Raw genomic sequence first — 12,284 nt, 5'->3', positions numbered from 1 at the left:
CAAACGCAGGGAAGCAATGACTCGGTCGGCCTTGAAAGCACGACTACTTCCGTTCAGGCCAATGACGCGCTGTCTGCGCTCGTGAACTGCACACATCAACAAGGAGATAACCCATTTCTCTCCATAGCGGTTTGTTTCTATAAATACCTCCACTGCTCGCGTCGCTACTACCTGTAAGTTTACAACGTCGGCTGTTTAAAGTTACACTTTGAACCACATAACGGGTCTTTCTGCTTCTTATCTGCGTCATGAAGCCGAACTACTTAGGATAGTGGAGGTTCGGTCCGGGCTATGTACTGGAGACGAAAACATGTCCAGGGCAAGGGACGTCTCATGTTTACACGTCTATCTTGCAAAGAAAAAAAGAGAGATAACACCCGTTTACATCATCGTTAAGTCACTCAGAAGTGTGGTCAGATTTATGTCATGTAACGGTTTAACCAAAGGCGACAGTCGTGCAGTGAGCTATCGCTAAAGTAAATGATGAATAGACCAACGTTAGTCTAATGCTTTAGCACTAAAGCACGGAGCATCTGCAGGGAACTTTAGTCAGATACATCTTGTCTAATGATCCTTTCCAGTCGTGCATTCGCGTCGCTGCAGGCACTTCTTTTGTCCTATGTGATCAACTTTGAATCTCTGTCGACACATAAGAGCACCAGTATTCCAAATCAGATAGCTACATGTTGCACCAGGGTGACTGAGTCTTAGTCATGTGGCTACGTGTCGGGACTCGTCGTGTGATGTCTAAATTTCACTCATTTGATAAAGAGAAAAAATGTCCTTCTCAGATTACAGCTGGCAGGTGTGCACGGCTCCCTGGTGATGTTAGATCATGATAAAGTCTCCTCATCCACAGGGGTATTTACATATTTTTAACAATGACCACCAGATGTCCAAGCCCGATCTGCCTGGTAAAATGAAGCCACTGGCTTGTGAGTATGGCCGTGTATAGGGCCTCGTTGATTTGTGGGAGAAACTCATTATTGGCTTTAATGACTGCAGCAACGCACTGTTCGTTTTAATCCAGTGTGGAGTTGACAGAGCGCCAGAGGGTAAAGTTCAGTAATGTTGCACATGGTGGTTTTTGTTATCACATTGGGACCTGCTGGGAGGGCAAAGTGCTACAGAGGTATTTAGGTAGTCCCATTTGCCTCTGCACGTAGTGTAATTACAGTATTTTTGACATATTCAGGGCTCCTTGAAAGTGTTAAAGGGTTGTGAGTGTGTATAGAGTGTGGTCTATACCTAATCTGTAAAGTGTCCTGAGATCACTTTTGTTATGATTTTGTATGACTAAAATTGAATTGAATTACGGGATTCCGAGCTTGTGTAACAATTCTAGTTCTGATGTGTGATTAATTGAGATTGCCACAATCCTTGATCCGACAATTTTCAGCTCTTGAAGTACTTACAAAAGGCAATCGTTTTTTAACACAGTAACAAAGACTTGGAAAAATAGTACAATTGAATCAGATGCATTTCAGTAAAGTACATGTTCGACCCATTGATGAGCAAGACAGTCAGTGCTGAAAGCGTACTGTTCTGTTAATATTATGGGGGAACTGTTAGGTTTAGGCATGGGAATTGCTAAGATTGTATTGATACTTATTCCAGTATCAGCTCTGCTTTTTGGTCCAAATCTTTATCAGCACCCTAACTGATTCCTGATAAATGTAATGTCGAAGTCTGAACAGTGCATATGAAACAAGAAGATATTTGTGGGTGGTTTTCTTGTTAAAGAGAAAAATCAGCTAAGCCTGCCTGGATGGCGTTAATGTTCTTAAAACAGCATATACTGTATTTAACCTCAGCACTGGCCGTGTTGCTGGGTTGGCGCTCGTCGGACTAGAGTGTCAAATACATGTCATTCCTGGAATTTAAGTCCATGTTGTATAGAAAGAGGTTTCAGCACATGGCTTTCCCTTACCCTTTCTTCATATTGCTAGCTGTTCTGTCATTGTCATTTTGCTTCGTGAAATGAAGCTTCACCGTGGACCGTATCTTCCCCTTCGCCATCACAACTTCTTGTTCCAAGTTTCCAGCAGCACAGACGCAAGAGTTTGACATCATTGTTTTGCAATGCATAACTGTCAGAAAATCATAACAGCATTAATGAATGGAACTGATAAGCACAAAGACATTTCTTTCCACATTTCGATTTCAGTCCGGAGCCGTTCTAGTTGATTCCCATACCTAAATAGGTTGTAGGGAAAGAAAGAGAAAATCCAAATGTGGCAAAGATGTGCATATTAATTTCTGAGTATGTATGTATATGTATCTATTTTCTGTTCACAGACCAGAATGAATGTGGGTGTGGCACACAGTGAGGTGAACCCAAATACTCGGGTCATGAACAGTCGAGGGATCTGGCTGACATATGCGCTTGGTGTTGGAATACTTCACATTGTGCTTTTGAGCATACCCTTCTTCAGTGTGCCGGTGGTGTGGACTCTAACCAACGTCATACACAACTTTGTAAGTTGTATTGTCACAGAAAATCAACAAACTATGCCATTCAGGTTATTGTCAAATCACAATGAATCGGTTTTGATTTAAGGGTGTTTTAGATCACTTTTTGAATACCACAAAAGTCAGCTGTGGCCTCACAAGCCAAATGAATCTTACATGCATGCCTCGCCAAACAGCCTGATGTCTGTTACCTTCTGCCCTGCCTGTGCTCGTTTAAGAAACGCTCTATTTTGGGGAGGCAGCCGGAGGCGTGGCCTATTATGAGAATTTCCCCACTCTACATAAGGTCTGTGGACAAAACTGACCTTTCATTGTTACATGGCTGGCCTCAAATAAAGAAACAAAGTCGATGTGTGTGACATCACCAAGTAGTGCGAGCTCGAAGCAGTTTACAAGGATTGTGTATCACAGCCAATACGGAAGGCTATTAACAGTAGTGGCTAAGGTCGACTATAGCCTATTGTTTTCCACACAATACAAGTGCAGTGTGCTGATTATGCCTTGGCTTCATGTCAGCATTTTAGTTGACTTTTCCATTTAAAGCTGCATTCTTGTCTTTTTACAGAAGCATGTAATTGGAAATGAGCAGCATTCCTAATAGATAGCTAATTTAGCAATAAATCTGCATAAACCATCCTTTCTTTCTCTCTTGAAAATGTATTTATCGAGGGCTCAAGCAGCAGGCAGGAGCTGTTGTTTCTATCAAGATTCTTCTGCCATAAAACTCTTGCAGCAGAGTTGTCCTTTTTTTATCCTCACACACGAGAGAAAAGTAAATGCAGAGTTTTGTGCTACAATAACAGGCTTGACATACTGTATTTGCAAGTAAAATCCCTGGACCAGTCTAAGAGACATGATCCAATTAGTCTTTTATATTTAAATTTTCATAGATTGTGAACGTTCTTCAAAATCTACAATATTTTACAAGTTATAATGGAGAAAAGAAGAGGAAAACAGTCTGCTATGGTCTTGTTCTTTACACACTGCAAGCACTGCACTACTGGCTGTGTTTTTGTCCCTACAGGGAATGTATGTCTTTATGCATGCAGTGAAAGGCACACCTTTTGAGACGCCTGACCAAGGAAAAGCCAGACTTCTTACACACTGGGAACAGCTCGACTACGGCGTGCAGTTCACTTCATCTAGAAAGTTCTTCACCATCTCCCCAATCATTCTGTATGTATTATTTATATCATACGATACTGTCTTTACACTGATTTAGGATAGAATAGAATTGTCTTTGTCATTGTACCAGTACAACCAAATTTACAGTACAATCCCTTAAAGTGCAGAAATAATTTAACATTAAAAGCATCAAAAAGAATAGACTAGACCTTTAAACACACACACACATGCACGCACGCACACACGCACACACACGCACACCCGTAGCAGCTTAAGGAGACAAAACAAAAAATCAGTAGATTGCAGAGACCCTGAGCATCATGTACCATCATAGGTGAAGGTATTTGTGGTGTTAAGCACACTTATAGCTTTTGGATAAAAACTGTTCTTAAGTCTTAGTCCAAGCATTCAGAGACCTGAAACATCTGCCCGAGGGGCAATAACTTAAGGTGTTGGTGACCTGGGTGGGATGAATCCCTTAGAGTGTTTTTAGCCCTACTAAGACAGCGAGAGCTGTACAGTTCTTCCAGGGTGGGGAGTGAGCAACCAGTCATCTTTTGGGCTGTGTTAACAACCCTTTGGAGGGCTTTCCGGTCAGCCACTGTGTAGCTGGCAAACCACACACACACATGCAGTAAGTCAGGATGCTTTCTATGGAGCAACGATAGAATGACACCAAAAGTTTCTGAGTCAGATTGTTATTCCTGAGAACTCTTGATTTAGACATAGATGTAGGAAATATTGTAAAGCTTGTTAAAGCTGACATGTATAGGAATCCTATACAGTTATCGTGCACAGCTCCTGCCTATTTCTGGTTCTTAAAGGGATTTCATTGTTCGTTTTTGAATGAACCTGTCTGTTTTGCTCCACAGATACTTCCTGGCAAGTTTCTACACAAAATATGACACAACCCACTTCGTCATAAACACTGCCTCTCTTTTGAGTGTCCTGATCCCCAAGCTGCCACAACTACACGGAGTGAGAATCTTTGGCATCAATAAGTATTAAATGATTGCAAATGCCACGCGTCATAGCAACAGAAGCAAATTCCTGTGTAGTCTGTACCGCCAATGTGTGTACTAAGTCGTACATTTTGTGTAAACGTCACTGTCGTCGTTTAGATCTATCAGGTTTAAGATGAAATGTTTCAAACCTAAAAGCAGGAGTAGGTTTGTAGATGACAGGATGCCATATGCATTACTAACTTATGTGAATATTTAATGATGTATTTTTGGCCTGCATAGACTTGGGCTGGCCCAGGTATCAGTGAGGCTTTTGGTTGAGTTTATTTCTTTCTTTGCTCTCAATTCACACGGCAACACAAATTGTGAGTATGAGTCTGTTTCTAGCCACAAAGATGCCCCAGATGTATTTTTCAAAGATGTTTACTTCCTAAAGGTAGGGGCCTGTGGCTCTTTGTTTATTGGTACACTCTTATTTTGTAACGGGTGTCAAACGTATTCATGCTGAGTGAGGAACGGAGTCATACTTTTTATTTGCATTATTTCCTTGGTATGTGAATACTTTCCAGTTTGTAACTCAATCAAAACAGGGCAGGCTTTTTTCAGTGTACAGTTTTTTTGTGTGTGTGAATGCTTTGTCCTGTCCATTTAAGTGTTTAGAAGTGAGACAAGTATTGTTGTCTGGTTTAAGTGTTTACTGAGGGAGGTCTACAGTATCTCTGTGATCAACTGTCATTCACGTAGCTGCTCTCTTTAGATTATGACTTTTTGCTATCATCAAGGCAGCTAGTTCTGCTTTGTTTGGCCATAGCTCTTTATATTTCATGTTGTTAATCTTATTAAAATGTTTGTGCCCTCAAAGTCTTCCCTCTCTTGTGGTTGTGCATTGCATGTTTCTAATGATTATGGGACTGTTGGGTACTTTCCACAAAGGAAAAGTCAATTCATTTGAGGGTCTTCTTAGATTATCAGGGCATTTTAAACTTCAAAGATGAATAGCGAACTTTTTTTCTGTCCCTGTTTCCAAACCAGATGGGATGCTGTGTAAATAGAAACCATGTGCAAACATTTAACCACCATATGTCATTAAAAAAAAGCACAAACACTGAAACTAAGAAATTGAGTTTTTTGAAAATATGCCCATTTTGAATTTAATGCCAGCAACATGTTTCAAAAGAGTCAGGACAGTGGCAACAAAAGCCTGGAAAAGTTGTGACATGCTAGAAGAAAACACCTGCTGGAACATCTCATAATTAATGAGGATAACTGGCAACAGCTTAGTAACATGACTGGGTATAAAAAGAGCATCCAGAGGGGCGGAGGCTTTCTCAATTAAAGATGGGGGTCGTAGCCCGGACATCCAGACCTACATCTAGAAAGATGTATGGTCTGGCAATGAGCGATTAGCGATAGACCTTCCCAACTCAACAGGCGACACCAAGGCATGCTTTTTAAAATACCACTACCCACAAGTGGATAGCACTACGACCAATCAGAGCACTGAACAAGGTGACGTATCCAGAGCACGCGGCGGTCACCAAAGGATAGAAGGACGTGCCACTGTGGAGAAACCAGACCCAAGTATGGATTATAATGTTGGCTGACTCGTTCAACAATGTTATGGGGAGACATGACAGTAATATGGTGAATTAGTTTGGGTTATTTATGTGGAAAAAAAAGTGTCCCCGCCACTTTTCAAGACAATTTATTATTGCATTGGCTTTTTTATACGCCAGACATTATTCTATTAGACTGGAAAGAACATTTGTCCTGTTTGTATTGTGGAAAATGAAAAATAAATGTATATAAAAAAATGTTTCCCCAACATAAAATTGCAAAGAATTCTGGGATTTCGTCATCTACAGTAGAAAATATTAAAAGATTCAAAAAGAATCTAAAGAAATCTCTGTACACAGGGGACGTCACTGCATTAAAAACAGACAGATTCTGTGGTAGGCAACAGCTGTACATGTGAGCTTCTGTTTATTAAGCAATTCTGCATCTGATTTAATAAAATATATATATAACAAATGCTCCCCCCATCTGGACCTATGCACTAATGCAATAATTCTCCACTAAATTATTAAAGTTTCTATTGTGCTAATGTTCCCATATTCAGGCTTCAGTGTCACTGACCTGCTCTTTAATGCCTATAAATTACACAAAGAAGGAAAGTCAGCACTATGGTGGAAACTTTGATTATTTTAATCTCCACACATGCTCTCAATTTAATAATCAAATGATTAAAAACGTTATTTAAAAGAAAGGCTTGTGTAAAAGATTGTCTTATTCTTGTAGTTACACCTGTGAGAACTCCAGGCCCACTAATGAAACTTTCTTTTTTGATGTGGTTGCTCAGACCTTCAGATCCTCACACTTCTTGTCCAACACTCCTTTGTAAACCTCGAAGTGATGATTCAAATCCTTCTGAGAGTGGATCTTATATTTGCTCCCTAAGGCCCCATCAGCAGAGGCGGCCCCATAGAAGACGCGACCTATCCGAGAGTGTACCAGCGCCATGGCGCACATGACGCAGGGTTCTCGGGTCACGTAAAGGTCATATCCAGTGCATATGTACGGCAGAGAGCTCGTCTCTGCCTCAGCATTGCTTTGAACGGCCTCTGAGGTTGGTGGAGTAAATTGGCAAGCAGGGTATGAGTCAAAAGAATAACATCCGCCGCCCTGGCTCCGAGCCACCAGGTCGATGCACACCATGACTGCGTGATGGAGGGCATGGTCCCCTCTGCAGTCATGGCCCACTGCAATGATCCTCTCCGTTGCTGGGTCGACAACCACAGCCCCCACCGCCTCCATTCCCAACTCAACCCCTGCTACGGCGGCAGTCAAAGCGGACGTCATGTACGTGTGCATTCTGGACTTTTGAAGCGGACTGAAGAGCTCTCCCCTCAGGGCAACGGTCACCTTTTTGTCTTCGTGAAAGGAGGTGGGCCAGTGTTTGCTCGCCAGCTCAAACTGAGGTCGGGTCAAGGGGGGGCGTGCAGGGACCTTGACCACAAAAGGCTCACCTAATCCGTCACGTCTGACTCCATCCGGGGGGAGCAGAGAGTCGATGCTTACCACCTCCATGTCTGGCGCGTCACTGACGAGGCACACGAAGACTTCCAGAGGATGAGGGCTGCCCTTCTGCTTGACTGCCCGCACCCTCTTTATGTGCTGAAGGCCATTCAGTGGGTAGAGGCTGTTCAGCTCCCGGAGAAGTCGAGACGCTTCTTTCTTGTTGACAATGGGTGCAGCGAACGCCTCTATCAGCTCGATGTCTTGGGACTGCTCATCTGACAGTACGGGGTAAGCAGCCCAGGAGTCCGTGTCGCACACTGACCCTTTCCAGCGTTTCGTCTGTGGCTCCATTGTTTTGGGGTTCTCCTGTGAAATATGATTTCACACCAAAGTGAAGCAAAGTCAGTGTATTTTCAGGACAGAGCACATGATGACAAAGCATTTCCGGACGGAAACAGAGCCCAGTCTATACAATATAACAGCTTGAGCCCAAAAGACCTTTTCACTGCTGCTCTGCATTATGATTTGTATCAGCTGGCAGGTTGTGTCCCAACAGTCCAGGCAGATGTTCTAACTCAACTCAACTTAAAAGATAACATAAAACTTGTAATAAATCATATACTCTGGTTAATAAGTGGAGTTTTTTTTGTTGTTATCCCTAGAAGTAAAGTGAATTCATAGTAGAGCCCCAACCGATTCTAGATTTCTGATCCACACATGAGGGTTTAAAAAGATATTGTAAAAAGTTAGATTTCCACGTCTTTTTTATTATTATTAAAAAGCAGCTTGAGGTTCTATATAAATACTGTGAAAGAATCAAAACACTCAATCCACAGAGCAATGCACACAGCCGTATTCAGCATCACAACTATACTAAATACCATATATATAGGAAGAAACACAAACTTTGACCAATCAGAGCCGACTGGGCTTTTTCAGGAGATTTCTGAAAGGAGACGGGCGTTAAAACGATGCGTTCCAGACAGAGGGTGAATACAGGAATATTCACACAGACAGAGTGAGAAAATGTGTTTTTTCAACATTAAAGCGTGTACAACTATTCTAACCCCAAAATACAAGTTTGGACTTGAAAACGAGCTGAATAAATTTCATTATTAAAGCGCTGTGACCAACAGATGTACTCAGAAGGACACGTTAGAGTTGAAAGATAAAATTGTCAGTGTTGTCTGACAATATCTGTAAATTACTGTACCTCAAACATGTCTATGCAATTACATGTAATACTGCAATACAATACACCTGTGAAAAGCTGAAAACAACCACTTTATATGAGCCATGCTTGTATCCATTTCACTCTTATTTGTAACTGTTAAATAAATCCATATACTAAATGATGTATACATAAAGCACAACCAATAATAATTGTATATCCAAATGAAGTATTTATTGCACAAATGCAAAGTTCATAAATCAACAAAAAACAATTCCAGCTTTAACAACTGACTAATGCTGAGTCGTTCAACTGAAAATACAATACACATGCTTGTTTTCTGATAATAAATTGAATATTTTTGTGGCTGTTGATAATTTTTTTAAGCAATTTAAAGAAACCACAATTATCACAGTTTGTAGTTGTTACTCTCTTCGTATTGTTGCCTTTGATAATGTCCAGTAAAGTTCCTAAAGCACTAAGATCAATCGAGATCACTTGAGGCAGCACAGATATTTAACAAAACGGAAGTGATCCACTTGAGACACATTGTGTGGAATATAATTCATGAAGCAGCCTTAAGAAGACTCTCATTGCTTGATGGTGTCGGTGGCAAACTCAGCATGTAGGACCATAACAAACAGTCAGGTCAACATGCGGTCTTTCTTCATTTCCTCCCCAGCATGAGCTTTGTCTTGATTACTTTGGGCACATGTCGTATGGTCAGTGACACTCTGGTGCCTCGGGTCAGCGTCTCACCCGGCAGGGCCCCGGCAGCAGACAGGTTCACCACCTTGTCTGTCAGCGTGTCCTCAGCGCAGGGCTGGATGCCGTGGAGGAGACGCTTGTACATATCATCCTGCAGGATCAGAAGACTGCGCGGCTTTACCAGCAGGGAGAAGAGGAAGCGCTTTTCCTCCGTCTGCGGTGTGTCATCCTCCCGGCTGCTGACAGGCGCGTAGAACTCAAGGAGGGTGTGAGAGCCCAGGCTGATGGTGGTGACAGTAGGATGGTACAGAGGGCCGTCTTCGTGAGGCATAATCCCTTCCCCTTGTTTGTACTCATTCACCAACACATGATTGGCTGTTTTGCCACTGAATGCACCCATGGAGGAAATTTTCTCACAGTACGTCTGGAGCCAGTCAGGCATCTCTTCTGCCAGCATGCCTTTAGGGCGCGGTAACCCTCCCCAGTTCTGAAGCCTTCTGCCTGACAGTTGAGTCCACTTAGTTTTGGGACACTTGTACACCTGCTGTTGAAGGTAGGACTCCTCATCTTCTGATATGAAATCTGGGATGTAATACACTGTTGGTGGGGCATCACTAACTGCAAACTGCTTCAATCCCTCCAAAATACAAGCTGGGTGTTCCATGACTCCTTTAGAAAAGTCAACATGAAATGCTTGTTAAAACCCAGATCAAAAAAGTGCTAAGGCTAGCTAACAGGGAGGAACTTACAGTGTACCACCGCCATGTTTGACAACTACAAAAAAAACAGACTAAATCTACCACAAACGTCTTAACTATGTATTGGAAAAGCACAGGTTATCCAATGAACAAGCTAATAATAAAACATAAGCTATATGTTAGCAGCAGGACATCCCTCATCAACCAGTTGTGATGCATTTTCATGTACGTTGATTACATTAGCAACATTTAGCATAAACATGGCTTCTACCGTATACATTTGTTATCCCCCATGAATTAAAAGAACAACATTATAAAATCAACCAATATTCATCCCACCAATAAAATTATTTCGAGGTTTGCAGCTGTGGACAACAAATGTGAATGTTGTGAGATCGAAGAAGAAACTATTCTGCACTGATTCTGAGTGTCAGTGTAACTTCTTCTTTTTTTAACATTCAGTACAATCATTTCATTCAAATTGGAAATAAAAGATGTCAGTATGTGCTATGAAAACAAAAACTAAAAAAATACAGAGGATGGTAAACTTATTAATTCTACAAGGAAAATTTCATATCCATAACACTAAATTCTCCAACTCTCGGCCAAACTTTAATACCTTTAAAATATTTTTTTAATAATAAGAAATGAATTCATCCCTTATACCGTTGATATATTACAAGGTTTTTTAAAGGAAATGTAATAATATAAGCCACTTTTTCATTTAAGTTCTTTGTATTTATCTGTTTATGACTGATCTACTGTGTTATTTTCTGCCCTTTTATTTGATTGTGCATTTAAGTACTCTCTCTTCCTAAGTGTACTTATGTATAGAATAGAAGTACTTTATTGATCCCAGGCTGGGAAATTGCAGTGTAACAGCAGCTTTACACACAGACAGATACATCAAAGCAGTAATATTAAAACAGAATATATTTAAGATTGATTGTAATGTTCATTATATATACAATTTCTTCTTTGTCAAGTATGATGCCTATTTGTTCTACAAATGTTTGTCCTATGATATTTGTGAAAATATGCAAATAAAGTTTTTTTTAAAGCACCGTTTAGCTCCCTCAGACATTGTAAAAACATACCTACAACCCCAGAACACAGTGAGGTTACAGACATGTATGATCCACTGCATAAGAAGTGGCTACTGGTTTGTTCTTTTGCTGTTAAAAAGAGGAAAATCCCAAATGTGAACTCACGTACAAATGAACGTGTGATGCCTTTGAGGTTGTGGTACTTTGGAGCTTTCTGGTGTCACAAATGATTTGACTCTAATCCAAATGGGTGTTTCTGGTGGGAAATCTTACTGAAGAGAAACCTTTAAATTCTATTCTATTAATCCCTCAAGTCCTTTGCTTGGTGTTACGTTTTATTAGTAATCTCGACTGTAAGCCTGTGAATGTTCTCATTTGTCCAGGTCATCGTTACTCCCAAAGCAAGTTCAGTCAAGAGTAACTGGACCTTGTTATTTATCTTGGAAGACGTTTCTTCGGACCAGTCCCAGCCTGGTCGTGGTCCTGGACCAGTCCCAGCCCGGTCAGATGCGTACATGAACTGATGAAGCCTCTTAGATGAGAGGTGAAACGTCTTCGTAGACAAATAACCAAGTCCAGTTGCTTTTGACTGAGATTGCTTTTGGGGTCCCTTCTGTGTTTTCCCCACCATATATATATTAATGTTGCCTACACACAACACTGGCTGTTTCAGCAAATGTCACAGCCACTCGGCCAACTTTTCCAACTATTAACTACTTTGTGCCTCATTTATTTTTGCGGTTTTTATCAGAAGTTCCGTTTCTGCTAACGTTACCGCGGAGGCAGCGCAGCCCCGGGGAAGGCTTCATATTCTGAAGCAGCGCCATGTTTGTAACACGCAGCGCCGCGCCGCTACTCTAGAAACATTCACAGCCAACACGTTTTACATTTCAGGAGACACTAAACAAACGTTACCTCTTTCGACATCGAAACTGATGAAAGTAGCGTTTATTCAGGAAGCCCAGCTAGCCACTCCAGTTCATGCTTACACGCCTGTGCAGCTGACTAAACGCTCCCCCAGGAAGAAAGCATCCTTTTTTTGGGACCGACGCGTTATTTCCAAACGAATTTTCAGATTTGTGTT

At 41.4% G+C, this 12,284-nt stretch overlaps 2 protein-coding genes across 2 annotated transcripts; one reads left to right on the top strand and one right to left on the bottom strand.

Moving 5' to 3' along the window:
• The first annotated feature begins 57 nt into the window (after positions 1 to 57).
• Positions 58 to 5,420, top strand: ormdl1 (ORMDL sphingolipid biosynthesis regulator 1). The gene is made up of 4 exons (XM_083921168.1): positions 58 to 173; positions 2,299 to 2,478; positions 3,497 to 3,648; positions 4,470 to 5,420. The coding sequence occupies exons 2-4, from the start codon at positions 2,305 to 2,307 to the stop codon at positions 4,603 to 4,605; spliced, it is 462 nt and encodes a 153-aa protein (XP_083777294.1). The 5' UTR covers positions 58 to 173; positions 2,299 to 2,304; the 3' UTR covers positions 4,606 to 5,420.
• A 1,494-nt stretch (positions 5,421 to 6,914) lies between these two features.
• On the bottom strand, positions 6,915 to 12,166 carry adat3 (adenosine deaminase tRNA specific 3; the record flags this gene model as incomplete). Its single annotated transcript, XM_083922077.1, has 2 exons — positions 12,116 to 12,166; positions 6,915 to 7,943 (listed from the first exon to the last, which is right to left on the bottom strand). Exons 1-2 carry the CDS (start codon positions 12,125 to 12,127, stop codon positions 6,915 to 6,917), a joined length of 1,041 nt encoding a protein of 346 aa, XP_083778203.1. The 5' UTR covers positions 12,128 to 12,166.
• Positions 12,167 to 12,284: the final 118 nt, after the last annotated feature.

Source organism: Echiichthys vipera (assembly GCF_963691815.1).
Source record: "Echiichthys vipera genome assembly, chromosome: 10".
In the NCBI taxonomy this organism is placed as follows: Eukaryota; Metazoa; Chordata; class Actinopteri; order Perciformes; family Trachinidae; genus Echiichthys; species Echiichthys vipera.
Note: the sequence above shows the minus strand (reverse complement) of the source record. Positions and strands in the feature narration are given on the sequence as shown.

Bases quoted from the DNA above. Each gene is read 5' to 3' on its own strand.
- ormdl1 (XM_083921168.1), top strand. From the start codon at position 2,305: ATGAATGTGGGTGTGGCACACAGTGAGGTGAACCCAAATACTCGGGTC. The intron at 2,479-3,496 runs GTAAGTTGTATT...TTGTCCCTACAG, and splicing joins CCAACGTCATACACAACTTT to GGAATGTATGTCTTTATGCA. The intron at 3,649-4,469 runs GTATGTATTATT...TTTGCTCCACAG, and splicing joins ACCATCTCCCCAATCATTCT to ATACTTCCTGGCAAGTTTCT.